The 19,349-nt window shown below is 41.7% G+C and overlaps 1 protein-coding gene across 3 annotated transcripts in view; it reads left to right on the plus strand.

Moving 5' to 3' along the window:
• The first annotated feature begins 466 nt into the window (after positions 1 to 466).
• The window catches only part of Hmgn3 (high mobility group nucleosomal binding domain 3), a 41,040-nt gene continuing 22,157 nt past the window's right edge, over positions 467 to 19,349 (plus strand). For all 3 annotated transcript variants that reach the window (XM_075965111.1, XM_075965112.1, XM_075965113.1), the window contains exon 1: positions 467 to 656. In XM_075965111.1, coding sequence (XP_075821226.1) covers positions 642 to 656 — 15 coding nt within the window. In that variant the 5' untranslated portion in view covers positions 467 to 641. The remainder of the gene's footprint in view (positions 657 to 19,349) is intronic.

Raw genomic sequence — 19,349 nt, forward strand, 5'->3', positions numbered from 1 at the left:
CAATTAGACCGAGGCATTTTTCTGTTTGTTAGAGGTGAGACCGAGAGCCCCAGAAACTGTAAGACTTCCTTAGCAAAGGTCCTTCCTATCCTGTACAGATCTGCACCATGAACACCCATTACAAGTTTTTATGAGTAACCAGTGTACAAGATACCCTGTGTTCCTACTTACATTATAAAGTCAACATGTCAGTACTTAACGTTTCTTTTCTACAAAGGTGCATTCTGCTCTAACCCAAAGAAGGCGCGTGAAGCAATGAAACTCTAAGATAGTGGCCTGAAGCCTACTAGTTCAACTGGGCATGCTCAGTCGCCAGGCAGATTATTTTTTTCTTTTCTTTTTTTCCCAGTGAAGTAGAAACTACAACTGCGCGTACTGGGTGAGCGGGGGTGGGCGTGCCCTCGTGGAATTTAGAACGTTCCCTCAGCCAATGGGGCCTCGCGACCGGCTGGCGGGGCTCGCCATTGGGGGACCAGGATGCGAGCGAGTGGAGCGCCGGGGGAGGAAGCGGAGGTGCAGGTCGGAGAGGCCGGGCTAGCCGAGCCCATTGCAGGAGCAGCTGCAGCAGCTAGGCAACATCCAGCGGCGTGCCAGGCGGCCCAGCCCGTTGCTTTACTTTTTGCTGCACCAACGTAGTCATTATGCCGAAGAGAAAGGTAAGTCCTGCTGAAAAAAATTGCCCGCAGGCCCTCGAGTGTGCTCGGAGCAAGCCCCCGGCGTTGGCGATGGACGTAGCGATGCGCCTAGTAACTCAGGCACCGGGCACCGCTGCTGCCCGCTCCTTTTGCAGATGCCTGTTGCAGACCTCGCTGTTCCCGCACCGAGCTCCGAGTGTTACTTTCCCTCCAGGGTCGTGTCCTCCCCTCTCCATCAACTCCTGGCTGGAATGGTTTCCACCTCTTGTCAACAGCAGCCAGGGCGAGTGTCCATCCCCCTCTCAGGACTTTCCTCTTGGCAAACTCCAGGTTGTTCTCAGGGTGGAGGGAAAACACCTGGAAGAGTCTCCCAGGTCAGGGAAATCAAAACCGGTGGGAAGAGTCTGAGGAGCCAGGCGGGGTCAGGAGTGTCCCCCGGGCCATGCCCAGTGCGAGCGATGCGGGCGGAAGGCCGGGAGAGGGAAAGCCATGTTTCTCTACGCCAGCCCTGCTGCGCCGTGGACCCGTATGTACCCACTCCGGTGTCGGTGTCAATCACCGGCCGCGAGGGCGGGCGGGGCAGTGCGCAGCGCGGGGTAGGCGGCGAGGAAGGGGGCTGGTGCCAAGCACACCGACCCTGGCCAAGGTCAGGGGCCACCAAGCGCTGACCGCTATCCCATCCACCACACCACGCTTGGACAGGCCTGGAACCGGGGTCATTTTAGTGTCTTTTCTGCCCCTTGTGGGTTGTGTCCCCTTCCGCGGAGGGACATCACAAGCCACACGTGGGGTCACACAGCTTCTCAGGGTGGGGCTTCGACTTGTCATTGGACTGGTAAAGGAAGGGCAGATTTTTTTTTAACCCCTCCCTGAGAGAACCGGTGTGTGAGAACTGATTCCTAAAAAAAAAAAAAAAAAGAAAGAAAAGAAAGAAAGAAAAGAAAAAAACAAAAGAAAACAAACAAACAAAAAACCTGCCCCAACGCCACCTGCCCAAAGGATCTAAGTCCACCAGTGTGGCCATTCAAGTTGGAACTTGATAATGCCCTGCTTTCCCCCAAGACTGCAATGATTTGTGTGTGTGGCTGCATTATTTAAAACTATCGAAGCCTTAAATTTTGGAAGGTTTTGCTTTCTTATACATTGTCACTGGAATTTGATTGTAAACGCTTCCACTCCTTTCAAATTTATTTTTATTACATTCATTTATTTTGTGTGTGTGCTGGGGACGCACCGGCACCCACATGACAGTAGTAGATTCTCTTCTGCCATGTGGCTTGTGGGTTGTGGGAATCGACAGCAAGAGTCTTTACTCCTTGAGCCATCTCCCCAAGCTCCAGGCATCTCCATTCTTTAAAAGAAAACCAATCATATTAATTAGAAGGTCATTCTTCGAGTTTAATGAGAACCTACCCTGTGTCTCATGCTGGGTGGAGTCCGGTGTGCATTATCTCATTGAATCCTCCTAACCACACAACTATTTTCGACTCACTGAGCAGGGTCTGAAGCCGGATTGCCCAACATTTCATGAGCCATGGGTTTATACTGGAGCTGCTATCCATGCAAAGGTATTATTGGCCACCATGGACAATTCTTCTCTTCATTTAGAGATGGGTAGGGGCCGGGAGAGTTTAGGAAATCGAGAGCCTGTAGTTGAAGAAGCTCGTGGCATGCTAAGAGTAGGAGCTCTTGAGTCTCGTTGTCCAAGCTTCATGTGATGGCAGCATTGTTTTTCCAGCACTGTTGGACTAGAATGATGTCACTGTTTGCAGCCTTTTATCTGAGGTTAGTGACGAGCTGGGAATTCTAGCGGAATCAGAGGAACTAATTATCGAGACATGAGTTACAGAGGAAGTTGAGGCTAACTCTTTTCCTGGGGATTACTAACACGGTTTGGTAAGCAGCAGGTCACATACACCGTTTATGAATAATGGCTCCTGGTTTGGGGGAACTCTTCCTTGATCAGGGGCCACTGCTGGTGAAACCGTCGCTCATATTTTCTGACACTATCCATCTCTAAAGGAAAAGGGAAGAAAAGAATGGAGGAGAAACTGGCTTCGTGTTTTACATCTTTGAAAGGCAGGAACCCTTTATGGAGTTAGCTAGTACTCAGTTCTTGAACTAGGGGCAAACGGGGTCCTTGATTAACAAGTCTTTTTAATGCTATCTGGAGGCCAAACACCTGATTTGCTACCTGAGTAGGAGCAGCCACAGATCACATGACTGTGCTAACCATCCCACCTAGTCATCAAGCCTTAGTGGAGTCTTGGAGTTCCTTGGAACTGACATTAGAAACCATTGTCCCCAGGTGAAGCCTGCACAGCTGTGCAAGAAAGGGACTAGAGACAATCCATGCATAGGCCTTAGAGGTCTATAAAGCCAGGTGATTGCTGAAGGATTTGCATACTATAATCACCATATTTCCTTGTCTAAAGAACTACCTATTCTGCTTTGTAAATTAAATTGTGTCTGCATACACATGCAGATATGCACACACACATACACATGCAGATGTGTGTGCGCGCACACACACACACACACATGTCACATGGGTGGGAGTGAGAGCCCAAAGTTGGCTACCTACCTCAATTCCTTTCAGTCTTTGACTGAGCCTCGACCTCGTTGATTTGGCTAGACTGACTCTCACTACCTCTCTAGCACTAGAACTATGCACATGCAGGCATCTGACTTTTATGTGTGTGCTGGGAATAAAACCCATGCTTGAGGGGCAGGCACTTGACTCACTGAGCCATCTCCCCAGCATGGTGATCAGGTTTAGAAGTCCCACATCATATTTTCCTTGCCATCTCTGCCCCATGTTTCACTGTTTCATAGAGATGTTACTTAGCAGACTTCTACATCCTGCAGATCAAAAAGTCAGTGAAAACATCTGAAGACCTAGCACTGTCTAAATATTGTAGGGACACAGTTTGTTCTCCAAGAGCTTATATTTAATTCAATGAAGTGATAAGATTAGCAGACAGAAAAAGAGTTAACTGACATTTGGGCTTATAGAGGTTACAGAATGTGCTGTTCAGATTGAAAGACCAAGGATAGATAAAAAGACAGGTTGAATTTGGGCTGGTTGGTCTTGAAAGTGTAGGTAGGACTCAAGGTAAAATTGAGCATCATTTTCTGTTAGCAGGAATTTGGCTGCCTCTTCTTATTATACCCTAACACAATTAGGCCTCAGCTATACAACTTCAAGGCCACAATAGCATCTATATTATTATAAACTATTCTTAAGATACTTCTTTGTAAGTTTTACACACACACACACACACACACACACACACACACACACACACACGTTTATTAATGGCATTAAACCAATTTTTAAATGACCTCAATTTATTTTGATTTAAGCAGTGCAACCCTTAACACTGTAATGTCTTTCTAATATTTAAATGAAGTTAAATATTTTTAAGATTTAATTTTAATAATTTAAATTATTAAATTATAATTGTATATTAAATTATACAATTATATCATTGTATAATAGTATTGTATTATACAATGGATGGTGAGTGAGCAAACTCTCATGGACTCAGGTGGTGGTGGGACAATGACTGACTGAGTTCTAGACTGTTCTGCCCTGACAGCCACAAATGCCAGCAGAGGTCATGTTGTGATCTCATGTTCTATACAGAAGCATTACCAGCAAGGCCTGGATTCAGTCCTGGCTTGGTCAACAAGCCCATTTTCACATCCTTTTTGTTTCCGATTCCTTAGCCCTACATTTGCTGTGTCTTCCACATCATGCCAGAAGTTGTCTAGTACAATATTGTCCACAAAGTGGACCTGATGTGCACAGTGATCTCTTTTCAGAAAGGAAAGTCTGTCTATTCCTCACCATATCAGCTGTAGGAGTTCCCCGGTGGCATTTTTCAGGTCATTTATGTGTATTATCGTATCATCTGCAAATAATAGCACTTTGACTTCTTTCTTTTCAATTTGTAGCTCCTTGATCTCTTTCAGTTGTCTTATTGCTCTAGCTAGGACTTCATGTACTATATTGAATAGTTATAGAGAGAGTGAACAACTTTGTTTTGTTCCTGATTTTGGTGAAATTGCTTTGAGTTTCTCCCCATTTATTTTGATGTTAGCTATAGGCTTGCTGTAGATTACCTTTATTATGTTCATGTTTGTCTCTTGTATCCCTACTCTCTCCGAGACTTTTGTCATGAATAGGTGCTGGATTTTGTCAAAGACCTTTTCTGCATCTAATGAGATGATCTTGTGGTTTGTGTCTTTCAGTTTGTTTATATGGTAGATTGCATTTATTGATTTTTTTGTATGTTGTAAACATATCCCTGTATTTCTGAGATAAAGCCTTCTTGATCATGAATGGTCTTTTTGATATGTTCTTGGATTTGGTTTGCAAGTATTTTGTTGAGTATTATTGCATCTATGTTCATAGGGGAAACTGGTCTGCAGTTCTCTTTGTTGAGTCTTTTTGTGGTTTGGACATCAGAGTAACTGTGGCCTCATAAAATGAATTGGGTAATCTTCCTTCTGTTTCTATTTTGTGGAATAATTTGAGGAGTATTGATGCTAACTCTTCTTTAAAAGTCTGATAGAACTCTGTGCTAAAACCATCTGGTACCAGACTTTTTTGATTGGGAGAGTTGTATGTAATGACTGTTTCTGTTTCACTAGGGGTTATATGTCTGTTTAAATTGTTCATCTGATCTTGATTTGACTTTGGTAAAATTGAGAAAATTATCAATTTCTTTTAAATTTCCGATTTTGTGGAGTACTGGTTTTTAAAGTATGTCTTTATGATTCTCTGTATTTCCTCGGTGTCTGTTGTTATGTCCTTTTTGTTTCTGATTTTATTAATTTGGATATTTTGTTAGTTTGGAAAAGGATTTGTCTCTTTTGCTGATTTTCTCAAAGAACCACTCTTTGTTTCATTGATTCTTTGTAGTGTCTTCTTTGTTTCTATTTTATTGGTTTCAGTCCTCAGTTTGGTTATTTCTTGCCATCTACTTCTCCTCTTGGGTGAGCTTGCTTCTTTTGGTTCTAGAGCTTTTAGGTGTTCTAATATGACATCTCTCCAAATGTGTGTGTGTGTGTGTGTGTGTGTGTGTGTGTGTGTGTGTAAGCATTTAGCTCTATGAATGACTTTCATTGTGTCCCCTAAGTTTGGGTATGCAATATATTCATTTTCATTGAATTCTAGAAAGTCTTTAATTTGTTTCTTATTTCTGTCTTGACCCATTTTTCATTCAGTAGACAGTTGTTCCTTTACAATGCATTTGTAAGCTTTTTGTTGTTGTTTATATACTGGTTTTTGTTTTAGTTTTGTTTTTGAGACAGGGTTTCTCTGTGTAGCTTTATAGCCTGTTCTGGAACTTGCTCTGTACACCAGACTAGCCTTGAACTCACAGAGAGCTGACTGTCTCTGCCTCCCAAATGATGGGACCAAAGGTGTGTGCCACCACTGCCCAACGATTTCCACTTTAATTCTTGGTGGTCTGGTAGAATAAAGGGGGTTATTTCAATTTTCTTGTATCTATTGAGATTTGCTTTGTATCCAAGTATGTAGTCAGTTTTGGAGAAAGTGCTAAAAAGAATGTATAGTCTTTTGTGTTTGGGTGAAATGCTCGATAAATATCTATTAAGTTCATTTGTTTTATGATGTCTGTAGGCTCCAGTATTTCTCTGTTTAGTTTTTGTCTCGATGACCTGTTGGCTATTTTCTCTATTTCTTTTACAAAAGTGGGTGCCCTTGTAATTGGGGCATAGAGGTTAAGAACTGTAATGTCATCTTAGTGGATTATGAAGTGTCCTTCCTAATCTCTTTTGATTAGTTTTGGTTTGAAGTCTATTTTACTAGATATTAAAATGGCTATACCAGCTTGCCTCTTAGGTTCATTTGCTTGGAATACTTTTTTTTTTTAAGAGTCTATTCAGGCTCTTCTGGCTTTTAGAGTCTCTATTGAGAAGTGTGGTGTAATTCTGATCAGTCTGCCTTTATATGTTCCTTGCTCTTTTCCCCTTGCAGCTAGCTCTTAGTATTCTTTCTCTGTTTTGTATGCTTAGTGTTTTGATTGTTATGTGGTGGAGAACTTTCTTTTCTGGTCCAATTTGTTTGTTATTCTGTATGCTTTTTATACCTTATAAGCATGTCCTTCTTTAGGTTAGGAAAATTTTCTTATGATTTTGTTGAAAATATTTTCTAGGCCTTTGAGCTGGGATTCTCCTCTATTCCTAATACTCTTAGGTTTGGTCTTTTCATTAGTGTTCCAGATTTCCTGGATGTTTTGTGTCAGGAATTCTTTAGATTTAACATTTTCTTTAACCAATGGTATCCATTTCTTCTATTGTATCTTCAGTGCCTGAGATTCTCTCTTCCATCTCTTGTATTCTCTTGGTGATGCTTACATTTGTAGTTCTGATTTGCTTACCTAGGTTTTCCATTTCCAGAATTCCCCCAGTTTGTGTTTTCTTTATTGCTTCTATTTCCATTTTCAGGTCTTGAATAGTTTTATTCATTTTCTTTAACTGTTTGTTTGTTTGTTTGTTTCTTGACTTTCTTTAAGGGATTTATTCATTTCCTCCCATTGTTTGTGTTTTCTTGGCTTTCTTCAAGGGATTTATTCATTTTATCAAGTTATTCATTTATGCTTTCCTGTGTTTCTTTAAGGGATTTATTCATTTCCTCTTTAAGTACCTCCATCCTCTTCATATAGTTGATTTTAAGGTCTTTTTCTTGCGCTTCAGCTTTGTTGGACTATTCAGGGCCTGCTGTGATAGGATAGGTGGGCTCTAGTGGAGACATCTTGCCTTGGCTGTTACTGATTGTGTTCTGAGGCTGGCATCTAGGCATCTGGTCTTGGGGTGATTCTAGGTCTCAGTGCTGATTTCTGGGTTTTTCTCTGTTGGGTGGGTGGATTTCCAGAGAATGTGGTGGTTGTATGTTGCGATTTTCCTGGCCTGCTAGACTGGTGTGTTCACAAGGAATGCCTGCTGGTGTTTGGGGCTAGGATGCAAGAATGAGTGGGGTAAGGAGGTCAGGAGGCGATGGTCTGTGGGACCACATGAGGTGTGGACAAGGAGGAAGGGAGGCTGCAGCTGCTATTCTGTTGTGGAGCTATGGATGACCCTAAGGACTGAGTCTGAGTGAAGAAAGAAAAGTGGAGAAGATCTGCCCATCCATCGTTAGGGCAGCTTACCTGGTCTTTTGGAAGGCACAGCTTGTGGTTGAGCAGTGGGTATCCACCCACGTAGAGGCCTGGGATGAAGTCCAGGGGGATCAGTAGGGTGTGGTTTGTGGAATCCACAGAAGGTGTGTGGTGAGAGCTGCAGCTGGCATTCTGTTGAAATACTAGGGTTGACCCTGAGAGGACTGGTCTGAGGGAACAGAGAGCTATTAAAATTTGAGGTTTTAATTTGAGGGGTTTTTTTTTTGTTTGTTTTTTGAGGTGTTTTTTTTTTCCTTTAATGGAAGGGCCCAATAGCATTGGACCTGGAATGAGAGAGGCATAATTAACAGTACTCAAGGTTTCAAAGTGTGTATTTCAAAAGACTGTCCCTTATTATAACAACAAAGATGGAGACTATAGATGAAATGTTGATAAATTTGTCTACATATGGATAAATATTTCAATGTGGGAAAATTACTAAAAATTTAAAATATGTGAATAAAAAAAAGGAAAAAATATCTGTACCAAGTAGCACTGAAAGGAAGAGGTTTGCTATCTTGAAGAGAGTGTCTCGCATGTCCTTATAGAGATGATAGATATTGTTATAGGAAAAACATGCTCAAATAAAAGTAGTCACTCTGAGGGCTGTAACTGCTCTTGCAGAGAACCTGAGTTCATTTCCTAGCACCAATGTCTGGCAGCTCACAACCACCTGTAATTCCAGCTCCGGGGAATCTGCTGCCTTCTTTTGGCCTCTATGGGCATCTGCATGTAACACGCACATACACACACACACACACACACAGTTTAAAAAATAAGTAAGTCTTTAAAAATATTTACATGTACTAGAAATCAGAGGTATGTATATGTTTGTAATTGACAAGATGTGGTTTTCTTTAAATGATCAGACTAAAAGAAGCAAGATTCCCTCCTGATGAAGCATTACAGATCCCTTATACAAAGATTTATTGAAATTGGCTTCCTTCCCATTCATCTGGAGGGCACAATTCAGTGACTCTTCAGTGAATTGCACAGCCATGCAACCGTTCCCACTATCCAGTTTCGAAGCTCAAAAAGATACCCTACAAAAAAGCATGCTAACTCCCACCGTCTTTTTTCTTCCTAGAGTTCACTTTTCTGGAAATTTCATATAAAAGACTTACAGTTTATAGTGTTTTGTTTCTGACTTGTGTCATATTTTTGAGGTTTCTATATGTGGTAGTATGTGCCATGCTCCATTGCTTTATTGTCTATTCATACTCCACTGTATGGATCTACTGCCTTCTTGCTCATCTCTTCAAAAGGTGAAAAACATTCAGATTGTCTCAACTTTTGTCCACTATAGATAATTCTGCATATATTTGTGTATAAGTCATTGCATGGATACATAATTTTTAATCATAATTTTTTTATCTTGGTATTATTTCAGAGAGTGGAAATGGAGTGTTCTTTTGCACACATACTTTGTACCATGCAGGTGTTTGCTTATGAATTTTAACTTAAAGCCTCATGAGCTTTAACTTACATTTCTATAGTCAGCGATGATGACCATCTATTCATGTGTGTGTGTGTTTTCCTGGAGTGCCTCAGATCAAAACCAGGGTCTTGCATATCTCATGTTCTGCTTCTGATCAGCAAAGCCTGTTCAGATGTTTTCGTCCATTCTTAAATTGGGTTGTGTCTCAGTTTGCTTTTTATTTCTATGCTAAAACCCCATGACCAAAAGCAGCTGGGAAGGAGGGTTACTTGGTTTTTAGGTCACAGTCCTTCATCAGGAGAAGCCAAGACAGGAGCTCATGGCAGGACTGAAGAAGAGACCACTGAGGAATTACTGGCGTTCTTCCCACAGCTTGCTGGCTTTTTAATACCCACATCAGTCATTAGTCAGTGTGGACTTGCCCCACAGACTTGTCTAGAAGCTAGTCTATGGAAGCGTCTTCTAACTTCAGGGTTCCTCTTCCCATATGGCTCTAGATTGTGTCAGGTTGACACACACACAAGCTCAGGTTGTTTGTCATCATATAGACTTGTAAGAATTTTTATGTATTCAAGTTCAATTTTTTATTTGGTTTGGTTTTTTTTTTTTTTCCAGAGAGGGATTCTCTGTGTAGTGTTGTGTGAGAGGACCTGCTTTTGGTCCCAGTTGCCCTGGTCCCAGCAGCCCTGCTAGCTTACACCCGAAATAATCACACAGAAATTGTATTAATTAAATTACTGCCTGGTCCATTACCTCTAGCCTCTTCTTGGCTAACTCTCACATCTTGATTTCTAATAATCTGTATCGCCACTTGACTGTGGCTTACCAGCATGAGTCTAACCAGTGTCCGTCTCCGGCAGGAGAACCACGGCATCTGCCACACTGTCCTTCTAACCCAGAATTCTGTTCTGTGATGGAGGAAGGTCATTGGCTAATAAAGGAACTGCCTTGGCCCATTTTATTGGTTAGAGCATAGGTAGGTGGAGTAAACAGAACAGAACGCTGGGAGGAAGAGGAAGTGAGCTCAGATTCCACAGCTCTCCTCTCCAGAGCAGACGCCTCAGAGAGACGCCATGCCCCAGCTCCGACCCAGGATGGACTTAGGCTAGAATCTTCCCGGTAAGACCGGTGCTCACAGATTGTTAGAGATGGATTGATTGGGATATCAGAATTAGCCAGTAAGGGCTAGAGCTAAAGGGCCAAGCAGTGATTAAAAGAATACAGTGTCCATGTAATTATTTCGGGGCATAAGCTAGCCGAGCAGGCGGCTGGGGTGTTGGGGACACAGCCCCACCGCTCATATTACTACAGTTCTGTCTTCCCTGCCTACCTGAGTTCCGCCCTGTCAACTAGGCCAAGGCAGTTTCCTTAATAACCAATGAAAGCAGCACAAATACAGAAGGACCTCCGACAGTGTAGCCCTGGCTATCCTGGAACTCTCTCCATAGACCAGGCTGACCTCAAACTCACAGGGAGCCTCCTGCATCTGCCTCCTGAGTGTTGGAATTAAAGGCATGTGCCACCACCGCATGGCTAAGAATTTTTATATATTCAAAATATAAGGTTTTTATCAGGTATGTGGTTCTTAGATATTTGCTACCACCTTAGGTTGTAAGGCTTGACAGTATACACCTTCCCCAGGGAGCTGTCTGGCGAACCCTGCCCTGACAGACACCTTTCCCCTGGAGTTGTCTGGCAAACCTTGTCCTCTTTATTTTTTTCAAGGTTGTTGTCTATCACCTTGTATCTAAATCAACATGGTTATTTGATTATGTTTTCAAATTAACTTTGTTTTGAAATCCTTCTAATTTTATAGAGCCATGAAATCCCTTATTCCCCCAGAGCACCGGACAGAGGTACTATATATGTTTCTTGAACAAGTGGATCAATTAATTGTTTTTAAGGGAGGAAAATAGATAAATTTAATTATTTCAGACTTGTGGGGGAAGATGCCTAATGGGATGCTCGTATTCATTGTTTGCTGGCCGTGTGATTTGGTGCGGTTTACCTAGCCCCTTCTTCCTTAGCATCTTTATCTTTATCATTTTCTAGGGCTCGGTTTCCTAGTGTGTAAGGCCAGGATAATAATATATTCTGCCTCACTGGGAATTAATTGAGCTGGTGAGAGTACTTTGCTGGCATGAAGGGGGGGCAGTCATCACTGAGATGGTGGTAGTACTAGTACAGTGTCAGGATGGGGGGACAGTCATCACTGAGATGCTGATAGTACTTAATACAGTGTCAGGATGGGGGGACAGTCATCACTGAGATGCTGATAGTACTTAATACAGTGTCAGGATGGGGGGACAGTCATCACTGAGATGCTGATAGTACTTAATACAGTGTCAGGATGGGGGGACAGTCATCACTGAGATGCTGATAGTACTTAATACAGTGTCAGGATGGGGGGACAGTCATCACTGAAATGGTAAGAGTACTTAGTACAGTGTCAGGATGGGGGAACAGTTATCACTGAGATGCTGATAGTACTTAATACAGTATCAGGATGGGGACAGTCATCACTGAGATGCTGATAGTACTTAATACAGTGTCAGGATGGGGGGACAGTCATCACTGAGATGCTGATAGTACTTAATACAGTGTCAGGATGGGGGGACAGTCATCACTGAAATGGTAAGAGTACTTAGTACAGTATCAGGATGGGGACAGTCATCACTGAGATGCTGATAGTACTTAATACAGTATCAGGATGGGGACAGTCATCACTGAAATGGTAAGAGTACTTAGTACAGTGTCAGGATGGGGGAACAGTTATCACTGAGATGCTGATAGTACTTAATACAGTATCAGGATGGGGACAGTCATCACTGAGATGCTGATAGTACTTAATACAGTGTCAGGATGGGGGGACAGTCATCACTGAAATGGTAAGAGTACTTAGTACAGTGTCAGGATGGGGGAACAGTTATCACTGAGATGCTGATAGTACTTAATACAGTATCAGGATGGGGACAGTCATCACTGAGATGCTGATAGTACTTAATACAGTGTCAGGATGGGGGGACAGTCATCACTGAAATGGTAAGAGTACTTAGTACAGTGTCAGGATGGGGGAACAGTTATCACTGAGATGGTGAGAGTACTTAGTAAAGTGTCAGGATGGGGGGACAGTTATCACTGAGATGGTGAGAGTACTTAACACAGTGCTGGCATAGCCAGAAGAGTCAAACATGGGTATCATCAAAATGATGAAAATTTAATTATTAATAAAACCATAATGAAATAATGGACATGTCATCAACCCCAGGCTTCCATTTGGGGGCGGGAAGGCCAAGTGGCAGCTGGAGTAGATAGGGAGCAAGCGGTTCTCTCATAGATGGCTGATTAACTGTAGTTAGTGGTGGATGTCCAATAACCAAATCACAAATGCCTGGGTCTAAGAACATACGCTTTAATCTTGGACGTTCTCCTATGATTGCCTTGTCTCACAGAAGAAAATTTCCAAAATATCTCTATATAATTAAGTTTATATTTAAATTTTTAATTTATAATTAAAAATCCCTTAGCAATCAGTTAAATAACCCTCTCCCCTCTATATTTCTCTCTTAAAATGCTGTGTTTGTTGACACCAAAGTTAAGTAGGTTCTGCTTTGCTGTAGGATGCAGTTTGGCAATGGTGACTGAGATAAATGCCATCTAGACAGTCTGCTTTCACAGTACTTAGTATGTTGAAATGTGCCGTTGGTCTCCTGAGTAATTTAAAAATCAGTGTTGAGCATAAACCAAATCAAAATGTTGAGTTTTTTTTTTCACCAGCTACTTATTTATTGTGCATTCCACTGTCTTGGAAGAGTTCAGTCCAATCTCTCTGTAGTTGATATTGAAGGTGTTTATTGAGTCCCAGCCTCTTACAGCTTATAGGCATGCTCAGGAGCCTTGTAGGCACATGCTTGGCCACACATGTAGCAAGTGGTGCATCCATTCAGAAAGGGGGAAACAGAGAAAACGATTTCTATCTTCAGAATGGGTTCCAACATTTAATATTTTAGGAGGAATTTATATCAGTAATTAACATGAGCATATGTATCACTGTTCAGATTTAAATAACTAACTAGCATTATTGGATGTTATATGTCTAGTTGTTCTAGATTTGAGCTATGTGTTTTGTGCTTTTTGGGCTCTTTAGTTGTGAAGCTGTGTTATTAGAATAAATACATAGAAGAGGTGCTGTACTGGAGTTTCATCAACAACACAAATGTTTACTGTGGCTGTGACATTCTGTGAGTCAGGTTCTTTTCTTTCACATTGCTTTTGTAAACATAAACCCCTCAACCACTCAGTCAGGTCCTTTCATCTCCCTTGAACACAGTGAAGCACCAAAGGCTGACATTTCCCCCAGGTCCTTGGGAACTGTGACTTCATTCCTACAGGTCTGGCTCCAGAGACTGTGACCTCAGCCACAGAAAGGCAGTATCAGATTCAATGAAGTGAGGGTCTCATCTGGGTCCCACAGCTAGACAATGTGAGGACCAACATTTTAACGTAGAAATTGGAAGTTTCTCACATCTGTTTATTTCCAATAACTTCAGCTTTTAAAATGAAAATGTACACTAAGGGGCCTAAAATGAAATGAGAATTAAATTGCATAAATAATTTATTGCTTATTTGTTTGAAATATTATAGTTACTAAATCCAGACTGTTGCCATCACTTCTAGGCACCAGTCATAGGAAGTTACTAGCCAAGTTGTGATTATCTCTGCCTGAGCGGAAGGCTTGCTCCAGAGTCCAGGCCTGAGCCTGGGGGAGAAAACACATCATCACCAAACCGAGATATTTCAGTAACTACTGGTCCATAAGTAGAGGTATACACAAGATAAACACTCACACACTTCCCCACCAGTGTATTGGTTTCTTTGAATATGGAAAAATATAAGTCTTTTTATTTTCTCATATTCTACAGTAAACTGATTTTGTATGTCCAAGATACACTGCTTGTGCCTTAGTTTGTTATATGTAGCTAGAAAGGTTTTTCGCTGTGGCTAGGAACATGAAAATACACTTGATTACTTTACACTGGAGTCAGAGATTGCAGTATGAAGTAAAGTACCATTACTTAGATGTTGGATTTAGAAAATGGAAAGGTATTTTTAGTTTTAGAACGCACCAAATAATAGTGAAATAGATTAATCTCTATGAAAATATGTTAGACCTAGATAGAACTGGATGGATTTTTATTCTAATTTTTCTGGATTACCATGGCAGTAATAACAAACATAAATTTAAAAATAGACAAAGTAATATTGCTTTTGAATTATGTAATTAAATGACCACACATACACAAAGAAATACAAACTTTATACTGAAACGTGGTTTTTTTTAAATCTTTTTTTCTTTCCTTTTGAGGTGTAAGTTATACTTAAAAAAAACACTTTATTTATTACTAATATTATTATGGGGAAATGCCACATCCTGTGTGTGGACCTCAGAGAACAATTTTATGTTGGTTCTCTCCACCTTTACATGGGCTCCGGAGACCAGATTTACATTCTCAGACTAGCCAGTTAAGCACCTTTACCCACGGAGCCATCTTGCAGGTCCCAGCCCCTTGCTGCTGCTGCTGCTGCTGCTGCTGCTGCTGCTGCTGCTGCTGATGATGATGATGATGATGATGATGATGATGATGATGATGATGATGATGGCGGTGGTGGTGGTGATAATGATGATGATGGTGGTGATGATGATGCCTCTGTTTCTGCTTCTGCTTTTGTTGCTTTTTCTTCCTCCTCCTTTTCTTCCCTTTCTCCTCCCCCCATGCTCCTCCTTCCACTCCTTCTTCTTCTTTGAAATCTTTATTTTTCACAATTATTTAAATTCTGTAGGGAGCCATGAATACTAGACCTTGTTTCTCATTTATGTACTAATGGGGTTTAATTAAGATCTGAGGGGTAACAAATCTGCTCACAACGGGAATCGTCTGTCCACGTGTCTTTAGTCTTCTCTGTATCCTTATTCTTCCTTGTTCTCTGGTTCTACATTTGTTCTTAGTTCTACATCATTCTACACTTTTCATAGTTCTACAAACATTCCCAGGCATACATATCCTTAAAACCAGCAATTCCCCAGCCCTAGCAGGTTCCAGGACCGGAATTATCTCGCCCCATAGGAAATCCGATAAGGGTTTTCACACTCACACACATGTAGACCCGTGGAAGTGGCTAGTACACATCCGGTGAACTTCTTAATGGAGAAAGTTAGTTAAGAAAGGAATTAAATCATCGGGGGATTCTTAGGAGGTAAGATTAGTGCACTATATTATTAGGTGATAGATAAAAAAAAGCTAAAAGATTTATTTTCAGTAAATTATGAATAGGGAACGGATTGTTTTTTATATTAGCACACCACTACTTTTCTCCCAGCAAGCATAGAGGCTACCAGGTAATCAGGCAACCTACATAGTCAGGGAGAAGCTGATGGTTCTTGATCAGATAGCACACCAGATGCTGCAGATTCTACGGGTCTAGGTCTGGAGTTAGACTTACTGCTCTAAGCTAAAATCCAGGCCTCTAAATTATCAGCTCCAGGCTATGCTGTTATCAGCCATTCTGATCGTGGGTGTTGTGGGTCTTTCTCTGGGTTGTAGTTAATTATCCCTTCTGCTGTCCTTGAGAGTCCTGAACTAAAGTCATCAGTGAAAGTGAGCATCAGGAGTTAAAAATCTTTGAAGTGGGGTAAAACCCGAGCAGCAGCTTGGGCGGGTAGTAATTTTGTGTCCTTGGAGATCTGTGAATGTCTTAAATGGGATTTTTTTTTGCCTAAACACTGACCCAATGCCTGCTGATGAAGATAATTGTAGGAAGGCAGATCTCTGCACTTACCTAAGAGAGAGGAACAAGGCCTGGGAGTGGGGAACTGTTCTAAACTAGGGAATTAATTCCCAAACACGTAACAGAAAGGGAGTCCAGCTACAGTGAAAAATCTACAGCAAAGGACAGCCACTCTATTCACAAAGCAATAACGTGAAAAAGCCTTGCCTTTGGATTTAGCCTTTACCAGATCCCTCGGTTCTGATGAGTCGCTCGTGAAAAGATGGCTGAGCAATTACTGTGTAATGTTGCAGCTTGTAGCAATACTAAAGACTTGAGGTGATCAGAATGTTTTAGAGGTGGCCTCTGGAGGAGCAGGGCAACATCCCCATTTAATGCCAGCACTCTGGCAGCAGATGCCTGAGACTACCAAGCTCAAGACCTGTAGGGTGTCATTGAAACAATAGCTCACAAAACAACAACAAAGCTCCCAACAAAACCCTTCTTTCCTCTCCAGTTCTGTGTGTGTGCAATATGTAGAGTTTTTAAACCACATGTTGCAGTCTGGTTTTGCTTTATTACCTCCTAACAGTACATTTAATTTTATTATTCTCGTTTAGCAATCATGTATAGATTTCATCATAGTTAACTGATATTTTTTTTAAAAAAACAAATAGAAGGTCATAATTGTTTGCTATTTTCTAGGAGTTGGTTCATGTCTGGGCAAAGGAGAAAATAGAATTAACTATCTAGTAACATCTCTGAGAGCCCTGGTGTAAGTGTTGAAAGATTGCCACTCTACCTGGACAAGGCTGCTTGACCTCTTGGAATCGTTCATCAGCTTTAAGATGGAAATAGTGAGGCTGCCCCTGTTTGGTTGGCAATGCTGAGAGGATCAAACTCAACAACAGAGCAAAAGCGTATCAAAGCTGTAAAGTGCTCTAAAATGACAGAGCCATGCTAGGGGTGTGGCTCAGTCAGCAGAATGCTTACCTGGTATGCATGAAGCCCTGTGTTCAATCCCCAGCACTGCATAAACTAGACACAGTGGCACATGTCTGTAATCCCAGCACTCTGGAAGTGGGGGTACAAGGATTAAAAGTTCAATGTCATCCCCAGCTACATAGGAGTTCAAGGCCAGCTTGCAATACAGGAGAGGCTACCTCAAAAACAAACAAACCAACTAAAAACAAACAAACAAACAAAAAGGGATGATTTACTGTTTTTTCTTTAGCTAGCATAGTGAGGTTTTAAAAAAGAAAAAGTTATTATCTATATATATGATCATTAATCTGAGCATTTGGAAGGTGGACCTAGGAGCATCATTAGTTCAAGGCCAGACTTGCAATACCATAAGTTCAAAGCCAGCCTGAGAGTCTCAAACAAAAACATGAACACCTCAACAGCTATGCTTTATTGGGGTACTGTTTGTTGTTATCTCAAGAAGCTGTGCCTGGAGGGCAGATGGAAATGTCTGTGATATATCACGTGTTCCTTGGTTAGGCTATATTTGAATTGTTTCCTTGAGAGCTCTTTGCTATCTGCATCCCAGGCCAGCAGCCATTTTGAATGCAGCTTCTTTGAACAATAAATATACTGTAGAGAATATGAGACCTGAGTCAGTCCACCTGCATTTTGGTCCCAGCGCTTTTACTTACCAGCAAGACTCCCAAACAGAATCATCGTGAACAAGTCACTTGGCCTCTGGCATCAAAGTCTCATCTGTAACATGGCTGTAATAGTGTTTCACCAGCCTCGTGAGACTGTGGTGAAAACCAAGCCATTTAATCATTGCTCTGGACTCCACCATCATCCTCTGCACTGCTGTCCTCATCTTTCCTGTGTGCTCGGTACCCCTGTAGTGTGTAGGACTTGTCTGCAGTGTAGCCAGCGAGTGAGCCCCTAAGTCAGGTCTCTCTTTGTTGTACTAGTGAATAAATGCATATGCAGCACGAACGTGAGCCAGCCTAGAATCCAGACTTCTAATTTAGGCAAGACCTTTCCCCACCATCCTGTATGCACAAAACTAGAAATATCAGAAAGGGTAACCTTGGACAAAGAGACCACAGATGAAAAAGCTGTAGAATATTCTAAGTTATTTCTTTTGTATCGAGTTATATATTTTTAAACTCATGAAATTGACTATGCATACATGAAAAAGGTATTTGTTTCTTTTTGGTTATCATTCATGTTTTGTTATTTATAAAATATTTTTACCTTTCAAGAGAGCTTAGAAGATGGGTGTTTACTTTAGTTCATCCAGGCTTCTGAACAGATGAACAGAGTTCTTTCTCAGCTACTTTGATCTTAACAGAACATTTAAGGAAGACATGCTATCCTGCTGTGACCTTAATCACTGTGGGTAGCTGAAGCACAGGCAGGGCAAGAGGTGGGTTTGATCATTAATGTTGTGAATGTGGTCCCTCAGTTCCGAGTGTAGAGTATTTCATGGTGACTGTACAAAGCAGCCCAGTGCAGGCTGGGAAGATAGCTCCATTATAAACTGCTTGCCCTGCAAGCACAAGACAGATTCCCCAGGACCCACGAAAATCCAGGCACACCACTGTGTGTCTGCAGTCCTGGTGTTCCTATGGGGAGATGGAGGCAGAAGCCAGGCACAAGCAGACCGTCTCAGACCAGGCAGAAGGCAAGGGCCAACCCCTGAGGTTGTCCCTTTGACTTTGATGTGTACCATGGCACATGTGCCCACATGCCCACACATACGACAGGTGCACATGCGCACACACACACACATGAAGATTGCAAATAAAATAAAAAAGAGTAAGGCTTGGGAGTGTCTCAAACTTGGAGCTACAGAATGAACAAAAACAACCACAACAGCGTTAAACATAAAGTCTTGTGGCTTTGAACAAAACTTCAGTGTATTTCATGTCATAGAAAATTATTTCAGTTTCAGGAATTTTCTTTTTACTTAAGAAATTGTTGTGCCAGTTTTATTGCTAGTACCCTCATTTGTGGGGGGAAATGGTCTGGTGTCAGTCTATGTAAGTGTTTGCTGAGGCGGACAGGGTGAGAGAGAGGCACCCGTCTGCCTTTCTCTTTGTCGCTTATTTCCATTTTAAAGCTCCAGAATGGCTTTCCACTGCATTCCAGTTCTATTGGCCCGATTTTCTTCCCGCGGTGAATTTAAGACAAAGAAAAGTGCAGGTTAATCTATAAAGAAAATTGGAATAATGAAATATTCTTTAAAGTATCGACCAGTACATTGGAGGAGCCACCCAGTCTACTCAGTGGGTGAGGAGACGTGATTAGTAGCCTATTTCTATTCCGTGTCTCCTCTCAGCTTTAACCTATGGGTAC

This window comes from Microtus pennsylvanicus, chromosome 3 (assembly GCF_037038515.1).
Source record: "Microtus pennsylvanicus isolate mMicPen1 chromosome 3, mMicPen1.hap1, whole genome shotgun sequence".
Taxonomy (NCBI): Eukaryota; Metazoa; Chordata; class Mammalia; order Rodentia; family Cricetidae; genus Microtus; species Microtus pennsylvanicus.